General features: G+C 38.3%; 1 protein-coding gene across 3 annotated transcripts in view; it reads left to right on the top strand.

Annotated features, from left to right (window-relative positions):
- UNC5D (unc-5 netrin receptor D) overlaps window positions 1–27286 on the top strand; it is a 467881-nt gene that overhangs the window by 286230 nt on the left and 154365 nt on the right. For all 3 annotated transcript variants that reach the window (XM_072402778.1, XM_072402777.1, XM_072402780.1), the window contains exon 5: window positions 17749–17929. In XM_072402778.1, the coding sequence (XP_072258879.1) occupies window positions 17749–17929 (181 nt within the window). The remainder of the gene's footprint in view (window positions 1–17748; window positions 17930–27286) is intronic.

Below are 27286 nucleotides of genomic sequence, written 5' to 3'. Positions count from 1 at the left end.
TCAGTCTGGGAATTTAAAATGTACAGATTGGGGCTCTTTACTTACCAATGTGAGAAGCATTCACAATACACCTAGTTTAGTTATTGTCATGAAGATACCAGGGATATTTTTGCCTTCCTCTGGACCTATGTCCTATAGGGTTTTATACCTGGGATATGTTTATTTCCCTAGTGGCTAAATTTGATGGACTTATGTCTTTTTTCAACCTAACCTACTATGTAACTAAGTAGGATCAAAGAAACCTAAAAAAAATTGAATTTTTGCACATGATAGGGTGGCTGAAGTCAGCAGAGCATTCTCTAACGGAAGTGAAATATCTCCTGCAAGGGGATAATTCATTGTGTTACATGAACTGCAATAATTCATAGACATGCCTACAAAATATGACTGATATTTGGCTCTATTAAAAATGATTGTTTCCTTTAAGTTCCCCACTAAATGTCGTTATTAAAAAGCATTGTGTGAGGGTGCTGGAGTATTAGGATAAGCTAAGATCCTGGCTGCGTTATAGGGTGCAGAACAGAGCAATCCAGAGAAAGTATTTGTGGGGGAACTCTGTATGTTCTGTGTATTTGGGTTGTGTATACTCAATGCTGTGTATGGTCTGTGCTATGTGTGGACTGTGCACGCTCTGTGTGTGGGCTGTGTATGTTGTGTCACTCTGGCCTTTACAGCTCTGGGTTCCAGGTTCAAATCTCAGCCAGGACACTATCTACAGGAGTTTGCAGGTTCGCCCTGAGTTTGCGTGGGTTTCCTCCAGGTATTCCAATTTCCTCCCTCACTACAAAAACAAGCAGTTAGGCTAATTGGCTTCCCTTCCAAAATTGACCTTGAAGTGTTATTGACATTTTACTATGGTAGGGACATTAGATTGTGAGCTCCTTTGAGGGATAATTAGTGATTTGGCTATGGACTTTGTTAACCTCCTGGGCAGTAACCCTGAGTGTGGCAAAAAACAGCTGAGAGTGGTAACCTGAGCCACTCGGGGTAATTAAAAAATATAACTTACCTGGTCCCATCGGTGTCTTGCCCATCCGATCCCATCCTCTGGCTGTGTCCTCTTCATCCGATCTGTCCCCCGGCCAGTGCACTGACGTTCCCGGTGAATACATCAGTGCGTGCGGGAGCGTGGCGGGAATTTCAAATTCTTCTGTATTGGATTCAATACAAAATAATTGAATCCAACAAAAATATAAAAAAATAAATAAAATTAATTGTTAAATATTGGACATATTTATGTTACGCCTACAATGTAAAATAGATTTTCATGAAAGACAATGTACCGCTTTTAGACATATAAATGCGGACAGAAATGAATTGTCCAGGAGGTTCAGTGATGCGTAATATGTCGGCTCTATATAAATACTGGATGATAATAATGATCCATACACTATGAACAATGTTTGCACTGTTCTGCGTATACACAATGTTGTGTGTGCCTTGAAACAGGCCCCCTCACATTTCACACAACCTTTTGGGACTTTCCAGGGTGAGTGGACTGTAATGTGGCCACAGAAAGTGACATTACCTTATACTTAAATCATACTAATGGTCGATTCATCAAGTCTTGGAAACCAATGAATAAAAACACATTATCTCTCATGTACTAACAAAAAAAAATAATGTGTTTTGAAGTGGGTCACTAAAGTCAACGCGAATGACTATTGCATAGTTAAAATTCTGAAAACGTTGGGGGAACATTTGAGCGGCTAGAATTCACAAAGTGTTAGCAGGTTGTTAAACACAATTTTACAGCTACAGACATATTTGTTTAGACTTGTCAAAGAGCAGTTAGGGGCCATATCACACAGCCATTTATTTGCAACAATCTTGTTCTTTTAAAAGCATTTTTTTGTTAAGAAAAAGTCATAGTTATTTTTTATGGAATCATGGAAAGCATAGCGTGCCAGCAACAGGTTTGCCAACTATTGTTCCTAATTTACTTCCACAAGTAGCTGCAGACCACTCTTCTATTCTGTGGCAGCCAGGAACTTTTTTGCAGCCAGATACAAATCACTGGATTGATTGGATTACCAAATTGGAACAGAAAATATTCCATGCTACAAAATCTGTGCAAAAAAGGGCAGTAAATTGTTGCAACCAATCAAAAATCTATTTTATATGTAATTGGTTGGTCTAAAAATTTGGTTGTGGGGGGGGGGCAATTGTGCACATAGATCTAGGTATCACTTGCAGATAACAGCAGCTTTCTTGGAATAATCCATTCCATTGTCTGTACTATACCTATTCAATAATCACTATAAGCACATGAAGTTACAGTGTTTCAAGTCAATCCATTGACCATCAGCCTTTTAGTTCCATTACCATACCAAGGGCCTTTAGGGCCAAACTGTTCTTAAGGATTTAATTGGCTGGGTGATTGTAGATCACCACGAGGCTCTTTATCCGTAAAAACACAGTATATTTCACCCTCAACCCCCCTTTAACACCCAACTCATACACATTTGATTTAAGCTGGTTTTCATAATTACCTTCTGTAATTGGAACAAACACATAATGCTAATTCACTGCCCGCTGCCCCTCGGTGAGGAAGCTCTGTTAATCCATGGCTGTTGTTGCATTTCGCCAGCATATTATGTGATTAGCCTGTGCTGCCACACTGATGGGAACATTCTCATTCAGAGCAGGTCTAGGACTGGGAGAGGAATTGTTTAAAGCTTTTGCTTTATTGCAGACAGGGGGCTTGCAGTTCATGATACAAGTATTAAAACATCCTTAGTGGCTCTAATTCTTCGAGAGCTGGAAAATTAACTCATGGTGGCAAGGAGCCTTGTCACTGCAAGACAGTAGCTGAATGTTCAAATAATTCTGTGGTGTATCGGAAACCGCAGGGCGCTTGTGGAAAGTGTAATCTAAACCCATTGAGATTTTATTTTGTGTCCCATTCATCACTTACTTATCACCCTCTCATCACCCTTCACAGGTGCTAAATCTACATTTGTCATTCGAGTCATTCCTAACCAGAGTTCTGTGGAAAATTATGGTTGCTCCAGAGGTCGCTTGGGGTTTGTTGAGGCTAATTGACATGCCATGTGATGGTGGCCCCCCAGGTTTGTGGCCAACACTTCTTGGTAGTAGCAGTCAAGAGTCAGTAGCATGACACCAAAGCTCTCTTTAGCTTTCTGTACAGGGGTCATTCTTTCCACTGACTGTAAAGTGCATTTTCTTTCACTGACTTCCATGGCTTTATTAGGGATTCACGAAGATCTGAAAAATATTTCAGATGTTCCTTATATTTAAAAAGGTTGTGAAAAGATTAAAAACACTATATGTAAATCTGCACAATGCACCTATGGGCCCATTCACTTTAGACTAGAGGTAGGCAAACTCCGGCCTTTAGGCCCGATACGGCCTAGCCAGTTTTCCAGTGCGGCCTAACGCCCCCCTAGTTATTTATTCTTGGATCCGGCCTAACTGAATTGTCGCGTTATTGAGAGTTCCTGCGATATCATTGATAGCATCGAGTTCCCGCATAGTAACCCCAATTAGTATGCCTAAAGAGCAGAAGCAACACGCAGCTACCAGTCTCCCGAAGGTTGACCTCGAACGTTGTGTCTTCAACCCTGAATTGACTGACAAATTATTCTTCGTCCAACGAGGCAACAAAGCACTGTGTTTAATGTGCAACAACACCAACAGCACTCTCAAGGGGCATTTCGATGCCAAGCACGGGCACACGTACAGAGACTACACCCCGGATGAGAGGAAGTCACTGTTGGAAGAAACCTTTCCTTGGACACCTTGTTTATTCTGGCCTAATGTGCCTTTTTGACCTCCTGAAATGGCCCAGGAGTCCAAAAAGTTTGCCCAGTTGTTTGCTCTGCTCTAGACTGTCCAAAGCATTTTTGCCGTTGACATATGCATTGGTATGCATTGGGCTAGGAGAGGCCATTCATGTATATGTGCTGCTCAATCAAATCATGGATGCTGCACTTTTGAAAGCAGAGAGCACATAAGTGCCCAGTAGTCTGCTGTCCATGAGTTGCCATGTTGCGCTCCATTACTCTGGGAAGATTCACCCGAACCGTTTTAACAACACAAAGCACCATGCTGCACAGTAGTAAATTACTATGTGTTTTTCTGCACTATAAAGCAGATGTTTGCCTTTTTGCACCGTGATATTAATCAAAATGAACGCATGTAATGTACATCATGATACTTCATAAATTACTAAAATGCATGCGTAAAAGGAGGCCTTTGATATGAATATATAGAAGGTGTGCATAAATGGGCATTTTTGCATTAGGAAAGGCTTACAAGTCTATTTCATAATACCATTTTGGAAACATGAATCTCTGATTTCTTTTAGAGAATATGGGAAGAGTCTGAAAGATTGATACAATTTGAAATTATTATGGATAAACCTTTGAAGATGGTATCCAGGCCCTGCACGTAGATGGATCTCAGAACAGTTACATAAGCTACAATGGTTGTTATTTCATCCCTGAATAATCAGTTTCTGAATAAGAATTCTTGTAGTTGAGCACTAGTATGTATTTATAATTTCTAATTTCTGCTAGAGAAGAAAATAGACTCTCCCACAGGTGAAACATGAGCTCAGCTTCCCATAAGGGCTAGTTCAAATGAGGAACGAAATTCTGTAATAATAAGTTCCTTTACAAATTAAGCCATGTGTATTCTAAGCTTTTATTTAGTATTGCCTAATTATGTATCGCAGCTCTGTTCCCCGCTAATGACCGCTCACAACCAAACTGCAAATAGCCTGACCTACATTTTTCCGGTGGTAATACAGAGATTCATGTACGCATTACATAACATTGCTTGGTACTCCGCATTATTCTCAATAACTTGCAGATGCCTTGGCATGGTAATGAGACCCTAAATAAAAAATAAGGTTTGTAAATGTTTTAAGTGAAAAAGAAGATTAAATAGTCAATGCAAAGTAAACAGGGAGAGAAATGCAAATGAATAAAAAGGCCTTTAAGCTGTTCTTGGTTCTCTAGGCAGGCATTGCATGTATTTTGAAAACATAGACATGCTAGGGAACGTTTAATACATACCAATTATGATTTGTATTATGTAAAAACATTTTAAATCACAGCATGATCAGCATGTATCTTTTCAATGTATTATCACGGGTTCTAAAATGTGTCGAATACAACATTCTTTGTAACTTTTCTCTTGACAATGGCCAGGGTAAAAGCATGGTAGATATTAAGCCAGTGTTTCTTAAACAGAGTTCTGTGGGTTCTCCGGAGGTTGCTAGGGGTTCCTTGAGCGATGAGCAATCTTTCCCTTTCAGATCAGGGTAACTGACCCCAATGATCTTTTTGGATATCTGTAAGGGTGACATTCTTCCCAATTATCAGCAATATAAGAGTCATTCTTTTTATTGACCACCATGCTAATGTAATGTGAGTTGGGATGAGTGAGAATGCCTCTGAAATTCTTGCAAAAATTTCCTTGAACTTCCGATGGGTCTGCAAAATTTAGACGAACCGATTTCGCAGACTCATTGGAAGATTGAGGAAATCATTATAGGAGGAGTAACGCGGCTGCATTCATAAATGCTTCCATGGGAATCCTCCTGTGCGCGACCCCCGGGCACTAGGGGTTAAATGAGGGCAAGCAGTGGGAATCATCACAGGATGATTCACATGGCTGCATTCATTCATGATGAGCACAGCTGCGGGACTCCTGTGTTCTTGGATAAAGAATCTTTATCCAAGAACAGATAAAACAAGACTGCAACAGCAATCAGGGGAGCGGAGCTGTCAGCTCCACTCCCCTGATTGCTCTTGCAGGTGCCAAAAAATTCGATCTCGACAACCGAATTTACACAGGCCGTTCTAGCGCACATGTTAAGTAAGCAAGAGCGGCCCATTTCGCTGCAAGATTGAATTTTAAAATTTCGCTTGCTCATCCCTAACTGTGAGCTGTGAATATAGTAATTATGGAAGGGGTTCCCTAAAGACCTGAAAGTTTTTTTAAGCATTCACCCCATGTTAAAAAGATCAATAAACACTGGCTTAGGGGGTAAACAAATGAAGCCAAAGCAGTTCAATTGACCAATGACATTGTTGGCTATTTGTAAGGTTGACATTTTTTCCAGTGGCCAGCATTGTAGAAGACATTCTTCCTCCTTGCAGGAGGATACCTTATTTCCTAAATGTTATTTCAAGGATTCCCTCAAAAAAGGCTGGGAAAGGCTGCTTTATGCAAAAGATTGTAAAGTTAACAGAATAGGAGGGAAGTGAATGGGTGAACAGAGTAACTCTTATCTTAATTCAGTTGCCCAACTTTTGCAAAGGAAACTATTATAGGCAATATACATCAGTGTGCAAAAATGTAAAAATAGACATAGCCAATCAATTCATGTAACCGAGACTAGTGAGTGTGACCTATGTGTTGGGTAATCATTCACCACAATGACCCCTCTGTAGTTTTGGCAGCACTGATGCCACTAAGTCAGCTCTTTCTATATAGGAAATATAGATGGATTTTTCCTAGCCATTCTCTGCAACATTTTCCTCCCCTTTGCCTTGGATACCTGTCAAGGTTTAGTCACCAACCCATCGCAGTACTGCCTAGAGCACTCAGACGCCCCAAAGATTGCTTGCATGCACAGAGGTCTTGGAGAATGTAAGTCTGGAAGACAACTTCCATATTCATGGTGCATTGGCTTCAACAAGAGAGTAATAAAGGACCCTGTGGTTACATTACAGATTTTTTAGAATATTCAGACTTCAGTATTTTCTAGGGTAAAAGGGAAATGCAGTGAAATTTTTGTCCTGAGTTCTGCTTCTAGTAAAAGGCATAACTCTGTAATTATACATACAATGTGCCATCACCTTCTTTCCATACTTTCCTGCACTCTATGTGTGCCGAATGGAGAACTCTTCAAATAACTTTCAGGTTTTAGGGAACTCCTACTGTAATTCCTATATCCACAGCTCACAGTACATTAGTATGGTGATCATATGATAATGTCTTCCTTATGATATGGCTCAATAGTGGAAATAATTGCACCCTTAAGGATGGCCAAAAAAGTCACTGGTGTCAGTTAAACTGACCTAAGAGGTACAAACTTCTCATTGTTCAAGGAACCTCTAGCAACCTCTGGAAGAATACTAGGATTACATGCAACCCTGGTTGCTTACAATGGCTTACAATGTTAAGAAGAAAGGTAAAGGTAAGAAGAGGCATTTAATTTTTGTAATTCAACAGAAATGAAGTATGAAAGGCTGACACCACATGCTTAGGGATTTAGAACTCTGTTGTAATGTTAAAAAGGTAGGCAGGAGCACACTAATATTCCGGCACAACAGCAGTTATTATTCTATGCTTGCAGCACTTGCTATTATTTTGCCTTAATATGCACTTTAAATATATATAAGTATATGTAAGTAACTGAATTTGACTTGATAACAGATTTCAGTCTATTGTGCAGCAGAGCTCAGATAGGGAGAATGAACCAATTGGCCTTATTTACTAAAGCTAGGTAATCCAGCAGTCCAGGATTCAAAACATTTGCTAGCAAATGACTTTGAAGAAGTCCATTCCAGGTTGCTGGATCACCCAGATTCACTAATGAAAGTATATCCTCTCCAGCCTTGTAGAGCTTTAATAAAAAAAAGCCCAGTATGCCAAAATGCAAGGTGCATGCTAAGAAAAGGAGATAGTAGAGTAATAGGGAGACGATCCCTGTGCTGCTTTTTGTTTCACTCTCCAGTCATAGGCTGAGAAGGATACCTGTAAGTTAAAGTTAAATTACAGAAGAGAAGGATCAGGACTCCTTACCTGCAAGTGGAGACTGTACTATGTTGTGGAATGCAAATCTCAGAACTGGGTGATTGTAATTGTAAATCCATTGGCAGATGAAAAAGCTTTTGTGCATTTTGTTATGTATTTATTTGTTTTTCTGCAGTTTAGCTATATATTGACTGCTCTGAGACATCAAATACCTATATTGATGCCATACATGTATTACAGGGATTGAAAAAATGAAAATATACAAAACACACATAACATTGTAGATAACCAAGAAGCATGCTGCAAATGTATTTGCCAAATAGGAGTGAATGGTTATTTGCTACAAATGTGCTTCTACAGCTCACATTAATTTAACATTCTGTAAAATAAATGCACCTCATTAAAAAAAAAAAATAAATCTGTCTGCCTCAGCCAGCGCCTCCTTTTTACTTTTCTGCTCCACAGATTCTGTTCTTTTCAGTCTCGGCACACAAATTAAAAGAGCTGGAAAAAAAAAATCCAATAAAATAACTAAAAAATCCCAGGCACACATACACAAGACCGTTCCTTCAATTTGGAGAGGGCAATGCATGAGCGTCAGGCTCATAAAGATAAGGGGAGAAATTGGAAAGAGCCAACCCCGATTGAAAAAACAGGGAGAAAAAAAAACCTAATTATTGCATAAAAGAGCTTCTGAAGTTAATTTAATGCTAATAAAACCAACCTGACTTAAAGCAGTGGTGGAAAATAAAGAGGAAGGTGGGGGAGGAGGCTTGGGAAGGTTAAAAGTATTTTTATAGAGCATTTTCACGCTGTAGGATGGCACAGTCTATTATTTATAGTCCGATGAGCTCCTGTGCTCAATACACATAGGTGAGATCCTTTAACTGGGGTGATATTAAAATGATTAACCTCTAAAATGCTAGACTATTACATGTATCAAGCAGAAAGTCACATTTTGCCTAATCTCAGGTGGATGATTCAAACTCCTACATGCCAAAATGTAATAGCTTTATTTAAATGGCGCCTCTACAGCTGGCACTATGCTTGCCCAGACTGGTAATCTGTCATAAGTCATAAACTTCTCCACCATTCTAGGCAATGTGTGTTCAGATATACAAGTAAGGGTTGGTGTTCTGTATATGCTAGGACTGAGTCTGACCCAAGAACTTGTATTATATTCTCTAGCTGTGTGACTGCTAGGACATCAGACTGAAAGCTACACTGAAGGTAGGGAATTACTATTTTGGCATTACTTCCTTTGTAAGAAACTTCAATCCTTTCCAGCACCATATAAAGTTATAGCCATAGAAGAAATATAGTCATCATGAACTGTGACTGATCCTATGCTTCATTTCATGATATTTAGGCCTGGACACATATTACCTATTCCCCATCCAACCCTCATCTAACCCTTTCTGCAGCACCTTTCAATTCAAGTTATACTTACCATCCACCATCCACCATCAAGGTGTTATCCAGGGCTGTAAATGTGTCTATCCATGTCAGTCACCTACAGCCCCCTTGTTCTTTTTTTACACTATAGACTTTTTATTTGGATCCTGAGAGGACCCCACTGTTGGAGAGCCAAAAGTAAAAATCCACATGGGTGATGGGGACACTCAAAAAAAAAGAGAGCATCTGGACTGGATTGTCACATGATTGTTGCGTTAGGGGAGTTTTGTGCCAGCAATGGGAGTGGTTGGGGGGGGGGGGGGTAGTAAATATGTACCCAGAGATTTCCAAAAAAAATCTCATGATCAGTTGAATGAAAAGTGTAAAAACTGCTCATTAGGAGTAGTCACATCTGAACATTTAGAGCGATTTCCCAATGCTATCCAGAGCTCTGTTTAAAAAATGAACTCAACTTTTTGTCCCAGTGGCAATGTTCCTTTTAGAACAACAGGTATGTAGCAACCTCTGTCAAATAAAATTTGATGAGAAAAGATGAGAATATTTATCCAATAAAGATAAAGAAATTATTTAAAAATAGTAAAATCATATTTTGTATGATAATTTAGATATATGATATCAATTAGGTACTGAGATACAACCCAAGAGAAACCCAAAGGGAAACAAGTTACAGAAAAGGGACAGATACATTAGCCTCCTTTTGTACCCTGGAGATACAGCATGGAAGAATCTCCATCAACTTTTTTTTATTGCTATATGTCTTACTATTGTAGATTTTCTTTGTTTCCTAATTAATATTATACAGTATTTATATAGCACCGACATATAATTCAGCGCTGTACAAAGGCCTTCATCATGTCACTAGCTGTCCCTCAAAGGAGCTCACAATCTAATGTCCCTAGTCATATGTCTTTAATACACTCTAAGGTCAACTTTGGGAGAAGGCCAATTAACTTAACTGCTTGGAATGTGGGAGGAAACCGGAGTACCCAGAGGAAGCCCACGCAAATACGTGGAGAACCTGAAAACTCCATGTAGATAGTGTCCTGGCTGAGATTTAAACCTAGGACCCAGCGCTGCAAAGACCAGAGTGCTAACTACTGAGCCACCTTGCTACCCCTAAAGTAATTATACCTGAAAAAAAATTAGATCAAATTTCCAAATTATTCCTAATGTAGCATCAAAAACATACCATAACCTAACCTTTCCCAACCTATCCTACCTTATGTAACACCAAAAAGTTTGGCCTTGCAGTAATTTCACTGGTTTGGCACATGGAAAAATCTATATGGAAAACCCCAACTGATTTACAAAATAGATACACAAAGTTTGTCATAATAAAATATCGTAAGAACTGCCCAAGGCAGCCCGTTTCACCAATTCACCTGTGTAATGACATTTCATGGCAGCACTATTATAATGCTACTGGGGAGCTGACCACAATTTAAGAACTGTGACCCCCATGGCCAGTGGAAAGCAGAGTGGGGTCGGGAGGATTGTAAGATTGGTATGGAAACAAATTTGCTTTTGTAGCCATGAAACTGAAATCTATTTAACTCTTCAATACCAATACAGATTTACACCAAACAATAATGAACCGAGAAGATCTGCACTGCTAATAAACATTCTTCATGTCCATTTTTCTTTATGGCAAAATTGAAGCCAAAAAACAAATTAATGGTCCAATAAAAGACATGGGGGTTGATTTATCAAAAGGATAATGGCCGTTCACTTAGCAAAGTGAATAATCATTTTGGAAGGGATACTTCACTTAGCCTAATAAAAGAAGTTCAACTCCTTAAAATTTTCTAACATTTTCCATCAATGAAGACATTTTCCAACCAGCAGTTTTTTCTGCTACCAGATGGCCAAAAATATTCAGCTTACTTCCTCTACGCCCAGATTAGCCTAGATCCTCCCCTTGCTATAACTGTACATTGATAGGAGATGCAGCACAGTGATACATTTATCTCTTTGTTGTTCTTTCCTCTCCTCCTATCAGAATGTTCCTTGTCAGCACTAGAACTAGATGGTCCTTTGTGCTGCGAAGGGCCACCATCAATGGAACAACAAGGGGTACTTCTGTACTGGACCCCAATCCACAAGAGTATGACTTTTGCAATGGTGGAATTTTTAGATATGGAGAAGGAGACCCCAGATGTGTACCTAGTATGGAGCCCAGACATTTCTGATGGCAGAGCTGGTGCTGCTGCTTCCTCCTACACTCCAGCCCTGCTGTGCAGGGACTGCAAAAGCAAGGTCAAACTCATGAACATGCACTGCCGGCATTCACAAATACACACAATGAGGTATGAAAAACAGAGCTGCACCGATTTGTGTCTTTTATATCTGCCCAGAGTTCAGCCTTAATTATATTACCTGGCTATGGACATCTTATAAAACAAGTCATACACCAAGATAGGGGAATGTCAGTGCAGACTTCTGCAACAAAGATGACATTGGTGCCTGTAAATGAGGAAAGTGTTAACGTCTGGTCCTCTCTGTGCTATGACCCCTTTCTTTAAACACTTCCTATTCATTTCAGTCTTTACTCTTTATCTCTATGCGACAGAGTGAATCGTGGGACATTAGCTTTATGCCTGCAGAATATTAAGCTAATATTAAGCTGTCACAAATCAAACATTATAGCCAAGTTGCAAAGCTTTTAAATGAGAAAGGGAGCGATGTGACTCATCCATGTATGGCAATGTAAAAAAGCTGCTCATCCTTCAGCGCTGAAAGGGTCAATGCCTTATAATTAATTTATACTGGCATTGCAGAGATAGCAATGGAACGAGATATAATGGGCATTTATTGCTGATAGAAGACACCAGGATTTATTAAAAAAAAAAAAATTACAAGAAAAAGCAGCATGGTATTGCCTAAGTTACCTGGATTGGGAAGTGGGAGGTGAATCGGCCAAAGCTTACTGGGCATTGATGTCATTTGCCGCAATGAGGTGATTCAGCAGCACCAAGGGATAATACACGCCATAGAGGGACCTAAAATAGTGAAATCTGCACAAGATGAGTTGGAACATAATTGGTCTGTCTACATGGTCGGGGTTGGGATTCATGGAGTCTCAGTAACAAGGCATGACGATATTCTTCTCTGCAGTCTGCACCCTTTTTTTTTAAGCACATTACATGATTATTACTGTGAAAATTAAATCCGGAATGTGTAATTGGCGGCAGCATGATGTCTGCACTGTACGTGCAGGACTATTGTTGATTGTAAAATTCACCAGTGAAGTCCATGCCAAGAAAATAACTGATTCTCGTTAGAGCTAAAGAGTATTCCCAGACTTTGCAATAGTTCCTGCATTCTTTTCTTCTTTCAATTCTGGTGATGGATTAACAAAGAGTTATCCAAAGAAACAAAACTTATGATAAAACCGACTTATATTCAAACAATACCTTTAAGAGTTTCTACACACCTGCAGCAGCCCTCATTCTCTTTTAATATCCCTGAATTATGGGCAGTTCTAAGCAGGTATTAAGGAGAATCCATGAATGTGTTTGCCATACACATTTTTTGCAATATATTTCAGAAATACAGCTTTTTGCATTTGCAAGGTTTATTGTAGAATGGTGGGGAATGGTGGGGAAAAGGAACAGGTTCTTACAGTGGTATGACATGCATAAAATACCTGCAGTTTCAACCGTTAACCACGAAGCTGTTCATTATTTATTAAATTCATTAATTTTGTTTACTCAGCTGATAAATTATTGTTTCCCAGCGCCCAGAATGTTTTGCTGATGGACATACATGCATATTCATAAGACACAAGTATGCCTGTGCATGCAAAGTTTCATGTGTTGGGAAGATCCCCATAGACTTTTTTAGGCTTGTACCTAGTATTATAAGTCTGCAGTGCATGGTACAACAGGACTGGTGCTTTGCCAATCACTATTCTTAAGTCAGCTTGGTGCCCCTCCAAGCATAGTTGACACCCCCCAGAGGATTATTTTTTTAAACTCCCTACTCAGTACATTCAAATGATTTTCAATAGCAATCTTGAATTTAAATGTATAAGGATAATGTCAAATAGGATATACAGACAGGGCAGAGGTCAGGCATATGGAATGTATACCTTGGTTTTTAAAGTATGGTGGTCAGGAGTATCCAATGTTCATCTCAATGAATGCTGTGGTTAGAAGAATGCAATTTACAGCTCAGCTTACAGAGTGTAGATGTGGGGCTATGTCTGGTTTATGCACTTTAATGTGGTAATGTCGTGTCCTATGTTAAAGCTGATCAGAATGATTCCCTTTTACATTAGTATTGAGGAGGGAAGTGCTTTGTTATTATGGTGGTCTTGGTGAGGCACCCATTTACATTGGTGTTCCACATTACATTATTTGTCAGGGAGATGTTTTCCCTTAAACTTGTGACATTGGTGAAGCAACCATTCATATTGATGGCCAACATAATGCTCCTTTACATTAATAGTCAGGGAGAAGTATTCCCTTAAAATGGTGGCCTTGGTGAAGCAACCATTTACACTGGTGGTCAACATAATGTCCCTTTGCATTAAGGGCCGGGGGCCAAGTGACCATTTACATTGTGGGTAATATTATTGATTAATAAGTTTTTCCTTACATTAGTGGTCAGAAAGATCATTGATGTGAGTGATTATGTAAATGAGAGAGATGCCCCCCCTCCATTGTTTCTCTTGCCCTGCTAGGTGATGTTGATGAAAATAAAAGTTGATACTTCTAAGTCACTATTGGAATGTAATAAAATAACTTTTTAAGTTATCTGGCTAAGTAGGTCTAATAAGTGTCCCGTTTCATTGAATGGAAGGGCAAATTACTTTATGACATTTATCGTTGCCGGTTTATCTACTTGGTTGTTTTGTCTAACTCAGTATTTTTCTACAGTTTCAAAAAAAAGGAAATCCTTTGAATTAATTTCAGGTCTTATGGAACCCCTGTTAGACTTACTATATTATATATTATAATTAGAATTCCTCTTACATTGCTGGCCATTTGGAAGAATGTCACCCTTACAGGTAACCAAAAACATCATTAGGTCAGTTAAACTGACCTGAGAGAGACAAACTTCTCATTGCTCTAAGAAACCTTCAACAACCTCTAATGGAACCCTGGTTAAGAAACATTGCTCTAACGGCACACAATCTAATGGTAGACTGTATCTATTCTTTTTCACATTCTTCCTTTTGCAGTAAGTCTAATACAAAGAAAATATGTTTTTGAACATAGAAACCTTCAAAGTCCATTTTAATTCTTAGTCCACTGTGGACTCTGACATAACCACTACAAATTCATTAGAACTGAGACTCACCGGAGCATCACGGTATACTGGGCAGCAGAGCTGTCAGTTATGGTTCTGCATCATGAATCCTCCACTGTCCATTGTCAAGTCCAAAGTTTATGCTGCCTCAATGGATTATGGGGCATCTTTTCATTTTATATAAATCACTGAGGACATGTTATAAAATTAGCATTTAGACCACTTTGTAAATTGGTAAAATCTAGGAAGGGTCAATGGAATTATATCAGCATACATCAGAACTGCGCTGTTAGTTTTATTATCTGTATACATTTATGAAACCTGAATTAATCAAACTAGTAATTTTCTTTTTTTATGAAGAGGGAAACACAAATGTGAAAAGATGCTTGTATGTAGGTTGATGTATTTTATTGGATTTTTTTTTCTAAATGTGAGTGAAGATGTCCTTTAACTAATAATTAGTAATAGAGAATGTCCATATAACTTATTAATATTCTATAGCTGTGTTCACTTTTAATACCCAAACATGTGCAAAAGAAATAAAAAAGCACAATCGCTTTATTAATATTAGAGCAATAAAGGGTTTCCAAGTATCTATTGGAGGTGCCACTACAGTGCTTATACTGGAAACCTAAGCATGAATTAGTTCACAGTGCCTGAACCTACAGAGGTCTGTGAGAGCTTAAAATCAAAAGTTAAAATCTTTTTTACAGCTAATTAGGAATATGTGACTACACAATGACCAAATAGCCTGGGCACAGATTGACTTTATTATACCTCCCTACATTCTTACAGAGAAAGATACCCGTTAGCATAGTGAAAACTTCCTGTCAATCTAATTTCACGAACCATAATATTTTAATATGCTAAAATAAAAAATATTTTGATTTATCCCACATATTTTGTCTTTATGTTGACTTTTCATATCAGGAAAAGTAATGAGAGGGTGGGTGAAATGATATACACGAACCTTCTGCAAAATTACTCCTCCTCCTTTACCCTTGCGATGAGAGGAACCCTCATTCCTTTGACGGATACCTACTTGCCGTTTAGAATTCCAAAGGTTAAGGGGGCACAGTTGCTGTATTTTTATTAGAAGTCTTTATATCAGAACAGCAAAGAGGGTTGACTTAGGTGGAAATAGGGACAGATGATTTGGTTCTAAAAAAAGAACAGCCCTTACTAAATGAGGGATAGTTAAACGCTATACTTAAAGAATTAGAACTATTTATTGCAGTAGGCAGATTTAAAATCCTATACAGAATTTGAGACACCAACTGTTTTAGACTAATGGTACACAAAAGGGCACAGTTAGTAGAGATGAGATCCAAACTCCAGCTGAGAAAATTGTTCTTGAACATAAGAGCTCCGAAAGAAGGTTAAGTTTTAGCAGTCACTTTAGACACATTACATGTTTTTTCAAACCATAAAATATCCATGGCAAATTTCTAAAAACCCATAATAGTGTATTGATGTAGAAATGGCATTTTGGGGTCAGAATGGATCTTTTGCTATAAGAGTAAAGTGCGCGCATGTTTTTTAAATATATTTTCAAGCTTCATGGATAAAATGTAGGTTACAAATAGGGGTCAAATGCAATTCCAGCATGGCTGGCTATAATAGTCTTCATTCTAACCAACTAGGTACCTATGCCGCTGTGTAACTGAACATACAATAAAATACTCTGGTTGACAAAACTTGTATTTGCTTGGCACTATGAGACTTCACACTTTCATGATGCTGTTAGATGATGTGAAAAGTAGGTCAGAGTGTTTTGAGAACTGTTAACATTGATGATGGCTATAAAAATGGAGCATTACATCTTATTTCTACAAAATAGGCTATAAAACAATGTACTACACACAATCATTAAAATCATAAACTGCTCAATATCTGACCCGGTGTTGACTGGCCGTGTGCATTGTGTGTCAAAATCATTAATTTATAGGAAGGGGTCATAGATGGAACATAATGTTTTCAGAAGAAGAAAAAAAAGACAACCTGCTTCAAGTTAGTAGGTCCATTGACTGGTCCATTCACACTGAAGCTAGGTGAACCAGAAAAACTGGAATGCATCTGGTCCAGGATTGAAAACATTTCAAAACAAATAGCTAATTACTTATTTATTATTATGAAATCCATTCCATGTTTGCTGGATCATCCAGTTTCACTGATGAAAGTTTATCTTCTCCAGCCTTGGAGAGCTTTAATAAATCCGTCCCACTGTTCATGGAAGGAAGAAGGAATTAAGAGATGGAGATGAGACACCACAGTCTTGAATTTAAATACATTTGATGTGTATGTGTTGAGAGAACAGTTCATGGGGCCACCAATGTCTATAAGCCTGTTCTTTGTACATGTCAGGAATAAAAGCAATTGGGCTCAATTCACAAAGTTGTAATGATTATTATTTGCTATAATGATTACTTTCAGCTATGAGTGCTAAAAATAACAATAATGTAGAATAACAATTGTTATAGAAAATAATGCCTTACAGCTTTGTGAATTGGGTTCAGAAAGGATTGTCACTTGAGTGTTCAGTGCGGGTTGAAGTTTTTATTTTGTTAACTACTAAAGTAGGATTGTAAAATAAAAGGTTTACAAGAGAACAAACTCATTGAAGTATGACTAAAATACATAATTTATCTCAAGAGAAATATTATATATCCAAGAAGGTGATGTATGTTAGTGAAGCTACACAATAGCCCTTTGGGATTAAAGGCCCCAGTTAGAGGAGATTAGGGTCAGATGAGTACTGGGATCTTACTGTCACATAGACCTTGACCTGGTTTACTTCTATCTAGCTAGAAAAAAATACACAATAAATGTTTTAATTTGCCAGTAGGAAAATAGAAGGTCCAGAAATTGGTCTTGTAATTGGACTTGCATAGGAACCCTTGCATAGGTGTCCCGAGCAAAATACAAACAATGGTAGACAGAGTGACCCTTGGCCACTCTGTCCACCATTGTTTGTATTACCTCTACTAGATTGTAAGCTCTTCGGGGCAGGGTCCTCTCCTCCTGTATCACTCTGTATTAGTCTGTCATTTGCAACCCCTATTTAATGTACAGCGCTGCGTAACATGTTGGTGCTATATAAATCCTGTTTATTAATAATATTAATAATAATAATAATAATAATAATTACCTCTGTGAATATAAATTTAATATAACCTTCTGTGTTAACAAGAGTCAGTTTTATTAAGGTTTTACAATGTCAGGAGATGAGTGATGAAAAGAATTAAGGAATCAGCCTATCAATGTGTGATACATGTTCCTTTATGTACAATACAATAGTAACATTTGTACAACAGAATTTTTAAAAACTTTTATGCTCTATTTCAGGTTGAGTGGCTAAAGAATGAAGAGCCAATTGACTCCCTACAGGATGAAAACATTGACACCAGAGCAGATCACAACCTGATCATAAGACACGCAAGGCTCTCTGACTCCGGAAACTACACGTGTATGGCATCCAATATTGTTGCTAAGAGAAGAAGTGCATCCGCCACTGTAGTGGTGTATGGTGAGTGTACAAAGTTCTGGTATAGCGTTATTCCAAGGGTGAAATGCTAGTTTAAATACCAACTGTTTACAAAAAGCAGATACAAGCATAGCCATATTTTGTTTTCTTCCTTTATCTGCGATATCAGCTAAATTTGCCCACAAATGTAAGGACTTTCATAGCTAAGTCCTGTTGCTCCAGCAATGCCGTTCAGTCTACATGGGCTGTGCTCATCCAGCGATGCACATCCCAGGACTGGGTAACCACACTACTTCCAGGCCATGGTCTTCCTAGTTTTCCACTTCCTCCAGCCCAAGCAGGTTCACCCATGTTATAAAGTCCTTTGCAGTCCTGTACTGACCACTGAACTTGGCACAACTGCACACAATCAAGAGGATCTGCATCCCCATGACCAAATGCACCATTGGCTGTCCAAAGCCCCTGAAGAACCAAACTTCTGCCCCATGATTGGCCATTGGACTATTAAAATCTGTCTTAGAAACATGATCTTTCCCATCAGTATTTTTTTTAGCTGATGAAGGTGCCATTTCATCAATGCTAACCTGCTGCAGAACTTTCTTCCATCTAGCCTTCGATTGCCCGCCACTTGGACTGACTCTTAGCTCTTCCTAAACATTGTACACATTTAAACCTTCAATGCCTTGCTTGGGTGACTGAGACTCATCCATGCCTTTTGGCTGCATCCTTGAACTTGTTCTGCTTTTAACCCTTGAATATCCCATCTGTTTGATTGAAACCTATGTATGACGTTCTGCCCTGGACCTGCTTTCATTCAGCGCTTTGACCACATATATACATTCTGCCTGCCCTTGGTCTTGCCCTTTAGCCTTAGTGGGTACCTAGTTTTCGTAATTTCTTCTCTCTTAAGATGTCATACTTAGTGGTCGTGTACTGATGTAGCACTAGCTACCTCTGAGGCTGGGCTAGGGCTCAGCTTGATTGAGGTGTGACACTGATTCCATACCAGGGCATCAAAACTATGTAATGCAAGGGGCCGCATAACCAGAGAATTCCAATTATTGCCAAAGAGGGGGGAGTGGGGTGTGAATGTTAAAGCCATTGCAAAATATTGTTTATCTCATAAATCAAATATGAAACAAAATCTGACTGCATGCATCCAGCAAAAGGTCACCGCAGAAAAATTTGCAAGAGGGGCTCTTTACTGTAAAGCTAATCATACTTGTTGCAATCTCAATGTACCATGAATCATGATTCTACTGAATCCATGATGGCATAGATTATTTAGGAAGATCATTCTCCTACCTTGTCGGTAAATCAATTTTTCAAACATAGTGCATTTTAATGTGTACAGATAGCTTAAAGGCTGTAAAATTGTTTCACGAGATCTATCAGGCAATCACATTATTTTATTTTTTTTGGCTATGTTTTCCATGTTCTATTCTTTATACTGGCAGATACAAGATTGTTCTCCATGCAACTTGCCTGCTATTCCTTTTCTTGACCCAAACCAAGAAAACTTTCCTCTGCTCCTACTTATACAATGCAAAAGGCAGTGATATACAGAGATTCTAAACAATTATGATCTATTTAGGGGTAATTGGCTAATGCTTGTCATTGCTAATTTTGTTAATCAAATGTTAACCTAACTTGAAAAATAATGAGTAGCTGTGTTTATTTTAATCAAAAGTCCATTTTTTAAAACTTTCTTCACACAGGACAATATTTTCTATGGTATTACAACTTCACCTAATCTCCTAGCACTTACTTTGTAAATGGAACAGGCTTCCTTCCTTTGATAAATCTGCCTTTATTATGTATAATACTAGCTCAGAAGATTCTTGTAACACAGAGCAGACTTCTTTTCTACCCCTTGGGAAAGGCGTTCTGAAATTGGACTTTTACTTAACGTTAAGTCAGGATCAGCTATGGCTACAATCTTAAAATTCCAGTCCAGTCGTTCAAAGCTCTGTAGTCCGGTAATAAAGCTTTCTAAAACCATAACTTACAGTGCCATTCAAATCACAGTACATTTCCTTATGCGCCATTGATTGTAATTTACACCCTAATGCACTATTACAACAGCATGCAATGCACCGTCACTGTAGGGTGCCACAAAACACCTGTTATGTATTGTCTTATACTGCCATAAATAACGGGTCACACCTGTGTGCTAAGAGGGGTTGCAAGCTTATTAAAGCAAATAGTCAGCCCTGTCGTATGTTAAGGCTTGCAAGGTGTAAAGGTGAACTTGATAAATGGTGCACTTTAATCAAGAAGATTTTTTGATGATAATGTTTTTGCACCTTTTCAGTCATAAGGTTTCTAGGTAAAGAAATATAAAAAATAAATAGAGCAACAGATTAAGTCTTTACAGGCTTCAAACTGCAAAATGTACTTAAAATGTGGAATGCATTGAGTGCATTATTGCAACACATTTAATCAATTGTTTAGGTTTATATTTGCCGCATCAGTGCTCGATTTAGTGATGCTCCCAGCTACCAGCCGCTCCAGGAATCACACGGCAGCACTAGTTCTTTTTGAACCAACACATTTGACAGCTGGCAGCAGTACTAGTATTGGTACCGATCACTGCAGCTTTATTCCACCCCTACGAGGGTTGTCGCAGGGCTGGCACGAGGAAGCAATTCCTATACAAGTCCAATTACAATTTTTGGAACCTATATTTCACTACTGGACAAATTAAAACTTTTTTGTGTATATTTTCTAGCTAGATAGAAGTAAACTATGTCAAGGTCTATGTGACAGTAAGAGGGATCCCATTGCTTATCTGACCCAAATCTTCTCTAACTGGGCACTTTATTCCCAAAGGGCTATAGTGTAGCTTCACTAACATACATCAACTCCTTGGATATATAATAATTCTCTTGAGATAAAATATTTATTTTTAGTCATACTTCAATGGGTTTGTTCTTTTTTAAAAATCACAGCCTCACTGCCAGTGTGAAAAAGCCTTTATATACGTGATCTGATGTTTTGCTGCATTGGATTTGAAGCAAAGCAAAATAAACCTGTAGCAACCAATAAAACTGCCCAAATGCTTTTATTAAAATACATTTTCAGTGAGTTGTAAAAGCTTTGAAAAATGTGTGGGCCCCCCTCTAGAGGTTCTGTTTTTTGGATCACGCTGGTCAGAAATTCTAGGTCAGAAATTCCTATTTCTCTGTAATACCACCAACATTCTCCAGGGATTGACAGTGGAGTAACTGTCATCGTAATATTGAATTATTATTATCTGAATAATTCCTGATTTTTAACTGCAAGATTACTGCTTGAAGTAACTTACAAGGATAAGAATTTACTTTTAGTAATACCTGCTCTGACGTTCTCTGTTCATCCCCTGATGAAGCCAATCGGCGAAACGCTTTGTTCTGTCCTGGTAACAAACACCCCTTCTATCATCATCCATCATCATCTATTAATCTCTTGTATGGTGATATATGATACAAAAGTAGGGCGAAATTTTCTTAATGGGGTCACAGACAGATACGAGACACATATTCTAAATCTTCCCCTTTTCTCTTTAAAACACATTATTTATTCTTTAAAACTTACCTAAAAATGTTTGGAGTTGTAAGATTGGACACACATATTTATGCTTATTTTATGGCCGTTTTTATTTACCTTTTTCTTGCAAGGAAGCTATTAAACAAGTGGATTGAATATGAACATTCTCAATATCATAAGCTAATAAATTGAGTACATGAATAAAAGGAAATTACGCTCTTTCAGTCGCCCACACACATGGCTATTCAGCTAGTTTAAATAGTAGGCAATCAAAGTTTTCACACCAAAACAATCATTTTAAAGTAATCCTTTTAATATGGATCTTTCAGTTAAGACATTTGAATGCTTTACGCATTTCAATATAGATATCAGTGAAAATAATATCATTCTATGGGAAGGTTCATATAAAAACTAAACCTTTATTGTAACCTGCCATGATAAAAATATATTGGCTGAGGTACCTGACCTCCTAAGAGATGCTAACTACTTCACTTTCTCTGGTTTTACTACATTCTGATTATTTGCTCCTAAACCAATCTGTACGTAGTCACAATCATTGACATATAACGTAGTATATATATATATAAATAAATATATATATATATATATATATATATATACGTACTCTTCTTTTGGTGACCCCAGTAGTGAGGTCCTCTTGCCATGGTCCGAAGTTCTTTTCTCACCCAAGCTAGATTCTCACATCTGCCATAGGTATATTTGGTGAGTTCCTGGATTTCTCTTGTTACATTTTCATGTTAAAAATGACAATACAACAGGTAGATGGGAGCCAATAATATTTGTGGTTGTGTACAACCAAAGGGAGATTTGCAGTGGAAAGAGACACATGAGACTGGCCACGGCTTAAAAAGGTTTTGTTGGCTACTTAGCATAAGCAAAACAGTTGTTTACAGTAAGAACGTCACCATAAAGTTTTAGAATATTATATTGATTATTCCAATGCATTTTATTTGCTTAATTCACATATTGGGAATTTTTATGTCTTGCACTGTCCATGGTGCTGATTGTATTAGTGCCATTAGGCTTCAGATTTGCCCTAAGACGCTTCTGAAAATCCTGACCCTATCCATTTTAGTAATTATAACAGTGTATATCATAAACTGACATTAAAAAATAGTAAGATGTTGTTTTCACTTTTCACTTATTCTTTTCTTCTTTCTTTTTTTTTATTATTTTCCATTCTATTTTTTGCTAATATATTTTCTTTTCTTTACAGTCATGTTCACACCACAGAGCATCCATTGTTGCTGTTCTCACATTCAGTTTGGTTCATTGTTGTTCAGGCCAACTTTTTTTAGCTCCTTATTTGCTGGTTTTGGCAAGGGGTGGTCCTGTCCTTTGCCAACCAGCAGCCATTAGGAATACTGACCACTAATTACTATAGCATTGAGCTTAAAGGCTCATATTTCCATTACATACAAGCAGCCCATGAGTTAGGTTCATAGAGAGACAACTGCAACTATGTCTGTTGAAGGGCAGTTGGCAAGGTTGGTCAAAGTTTACCTTGCTAAAGATTCTTAAGGATGGCCAAAGTTTACCTTGCCAGACTGTTGGTTGCTGTTAAATTCATTTATTGTGATTCTTTGTCTCTGATTTGCCTGATAGATCTCAAACCAAATTGTGGAAAATCCCAACAACACCAGTTTGTTGGCATTTCTCAAGTGTGGGTTCTTAATGGGGACAATAGTGGACCATGCTTGTGTGCTTACTGTCCCCATTGGAAGCTGTGCGTAAAATTTTGACACACAGGAGAACAGAAAAAATTACAGAGAATTATTAACCTATAACAGGGAAAGCTTCGACAAGGATCTTTATAGAAGCACCAACGGGTATTTTGTTATTTTAACCTCCCTGGCGGTCTGATTATATATGTATCTTTAAATGTCAAAGTGGTACATTTAAAAATACTTATTTTTGTTAAAATTTTCCGCTTGGTCCTGCTTAACAGCCACAAGCTCACACATCCCATGCCCTCCCAGCACCTGTGTCTCCTGGCCTCGTGTCCTCAACGTTCACGTGCCGGGGACCCAGATGTCGGGCAGGCATCACCAGGCGACACAGATGCTGGGCGGTCATCGGCAGGGGATGCAAATGCTGAGCATCACTAAAGGACACCATGGGGACCGCGGGAGGACACCGTGGGCACGTGGGGACAAGGTAAAACTCCCTTACAATTCCACCCCGAGTGTGGCTTGGAGTTACCACTTTTATTACTGAAAATGAACCCTGAGCCAAACTCTGTATTACCGCCAGGGAGGTTAAAAATGCAGACTTGATTACATGAATTACATGAAAAATTACTTTAAAGCCTATGATTCCTATCACAACCCAAAAAAAAACCCAACATGTTATTATGAGCCCCAGTGAATGACATGACTATGGACTTTGTAAAGCACTGTGTAATTTATCAGCACCATGGAAATACAAAATATTATTACCATTTGATTTTAATGATTGTTTCCACATGCCTAAACCACTCATTTGCACATTCCCTTTCTCACCCTCCCAGTGCTAAAAGATACCAGAGATCCCAGAGCCATGAATTTCCATTTTGCTAAAGGATGGATTCATTTTCATTATCACATATTCCTGCTTGTTGAATCAGACTCTTTATGATTAATATGAAGCTTTGTTGGTTGTTGCAATATTCATCGGCCATGTGTTTTTCCAGTTCCCCTTTAATATAATCATTGCTGTCAGCAAACTGCTGAGACTTGTGGGCAGGGAATTAGCTGCTGAACATGAACTTCACTTACTGTTATTCTATTAATTACTACAATTACCAGAATGTTATGCATGATGCCTGCTTGTAATAGAAACCAGCGTGTGGTGGAATGATCCAAAAATACACAAAACCACAATTCCATAGGATCAATATTTTTATTTTACGTAAATGGAAAGGCCCGCATTTGGGCGGCGTTGCGAATTCCTAGAAAGCGTGAGGTCATTGGCGTTCATTGAATGCCTCCAAAACAGTGGATGTATACAATATCTAAAAAAAAACAAAAAGCAAACACGGTGTGTGAGTCATTGTATGTTCCAGCAGCTAGAAGAGCAATCCTGGGGTGTCTGCCTCATGTGCATGTCATTCTTCACATATAAATGATTGGCAGTCCTATATTTAAAGGAAATTGTCACTCACAAGACATCTAGATTTTTCCAGACTACCAATTAACCTAACATATAAATACCCTCACCTCAATTGAGGTATATAAATATGCAATTAAACATTGCAATAACAGCTATGAAGTTGAGATTTAATAGTATAGTATATGATTATACATTTACTATAACATAATGCAACCAACAATGATCTGCAGGTTTATAAGAAGACACAACGGATCTTGAGCATTGACTCAGAATTGGGTTTGTTGGAAGCAGAAAATGATTTTGCTTGCATACCAGACTGGCTAATACCTGTTAGGTTCATGCTTGGCATCACTCCACAAAGTAAGGCTTGTACAGTTTTTCTAGTGTAAGTAAGTGCTACAGAACTTCCACCAATATAAGAGGACACCATTGCACAATAAAAGGAACCCTGACGGATAAACACCAATATATAGGAGAATATTGACTACTGTACACAAATGTTTTTCGGGGCAGCACACCACTGGACACCAACATCTAGGTGGATTTAAGGGGGCAATTATTACTGGTCACCAACATAGGGGGGCATAAAGGGACGCTAACAGTATTCCTGACCCCCGTTTAGTATGCAGTATGTTACATTCCAGAGCTGAACTCTATATGCTATGTTCTACATTACAGCCCTAAATGCTGCACTTTATATTTTTGCTTTGGTAGGTATTGAGTATTTTTTTATCTTGGTCTAATTGAAAAAATGGGTAAAAGTGCTCCAAAGGACATGGGCCCTTAGGACCACTTTGACTAGTTATTTATAGGACACATAGGGCCTGATTTATGAATGCTCTCCAAGGCTGAAGATGATACACTTTTCCCAGTGATGCTCAGTGATCCAGCAAACCTTGGTTGGATCTAGTCCAAGATTGAAAATATTTTCTAACAAATAAAAAGTGGCTTTTAGGAATTCCATTCCAGGTTTTCTGGATTACCCAGTTTAACTGATGAAGATGATCCCTGGAGAGCTTTAATAAACCAGGCCTATAAAAGCAAATATCTGATACCTAGAAAAGTTAATAATGGGGTCTGGTCTGCCAAATCACTGCATCAGATTTTCCATTAGTTGCTTCACCTTTAAATCTATACATCAAGCAGGTAGCTAAATACATTGAAAACATAAATCTTTAGGTGCTGGTTCAGTTACCTAAAAAAGTTTATTTCTATTTCAGAATCCGTTTCTGAGATTTACTTTGCATCTGCCACATCTGTTTGCAGTGTAGCAGACCTGATTTTCTTCTGTCACATATAAGTACACTTGTAGGTCTAGCCCCTCCCCTTTTTGTGCTACCATACAATAGACACCCCTGTGAAATAAATGGGCAGCACAGAACAATGGGCAAGAACTGCTAACAGGTCTTTAGAAACATTAGTCATTGTAAGACTAGGCATATGGGTCAAAATAACCCAGAGCAAAGTTCCTTCTCCTTCCTTTGACTCATAGACAACGCAATGAACCCAATCAGGCAGCAAACATAGATGTGACTATAAAAGCAGCACCTTTTCTAATTCATATAATAATATAATAGATATAATGAGGTTATATTTACCATCATGCATGGGCAAACTACGTCCCATTGGGCTTTGTTATCCAGCTCTTCAAATATTGATACAAAATTGTCCACTGGCAAAAAAGAATGAACAACAACACTGATCCTACTGAAAATGAATAGAATTTTAATGTAAGTTTTCTTTAATTTTTAGCTAGTGGCTTTTACATTTATATCAGTTCATACAAACCTCTGATTCTGTCCTAGCCCATCAGTAGAATTTTGAAACTCATTGTGGCCCCTGAGCCAAAAAATGTTGTCCATTCCTGTTTTACATAGAGTTGATCTTAGCTGGGTGGATGTGTTAAAGAATCAGTAAAATAAAAAAATACCATTTACTTTTACTTGCACAGAGCCCTCGATCCCTCCACAGGTGGCCTCGATTCGGTCCCATGCCATCCTGAATCCTTGCTTCCTCTCTACGCCAGGTGCTGCCATCTTCTTCCGTCTTCTTCCTTTGTCTGCCTTCATCACCCAGCCTTGCACTATGCAGGTGTGAGATCGGGTGACGTATCCCGCTGTAAATGTAAAAAAGAGTGCTGATCTCACTGCACATGTGCTTGGAAATGCCTCCTGTGCACATGCCTGAGATTGGGCATGCACAGAACGAGCCGGGTGAAGACTCTTGGGATATGTGACATATCTATCCGAGGAGGCTCTGGGCTCCTATTTACTGCCGCGGCAGTAAAGACAGGAGGGGAGGGGCCTCCCTTTTTTTTAAGTTATTTAGGGAAAAAAACACCCTTTTATGTAAAGTAAGTAAATAAAGTGTTTTTGGTTTAAGTTTATTCAAAATCAAATGATAAATAATGGCATTGACTGGTCCGACCAGATCTGTGATTTATCTACATAATCCACAGGGAAGAAAATAACAAACTTGTAAAAAGTCCTCATTCATGGCAAACATTTTGTAGTACTCCAATTCACTCATCTCTATCCTATTAATGGGACTCGTGGAGGTCCCTGCTGCTGTCACTGTGGGTAATATTTACAGAGTTCACAATTTCCTGAGTACTCTTCATTGAAATTACAAACATGAAAACACTTGTGTACAGAAATAAAGAAGTTTAAGAGCTGAATCATTTCATTATATCTATTAAAAAAAAAGAGAAAAGAAAGAACAGAGAGAGTTTTCAAAGACCATTCTAAGCATGAAATAATG

Source organism: Pyxicephalus adspersus, chromosome 2, assembly GCF_032062135.1.
Source record: "Pyxicephalus adspersus chromosome 2, UCB_Pads_2.0, whole genome shotgun sequence".
Lineage (NCBI taxonomy): Eukaryota > Metazoa > Chordata > Amphibia > Anura > Pyxicephalidae > Pyxicephalus > Pyxicephalus adspersus.
The sequence above is the reverse complement of the archived record's forward strand: the minus strand, read 5'-3'. Positions and strand labels throughout refer to the sequence as shown.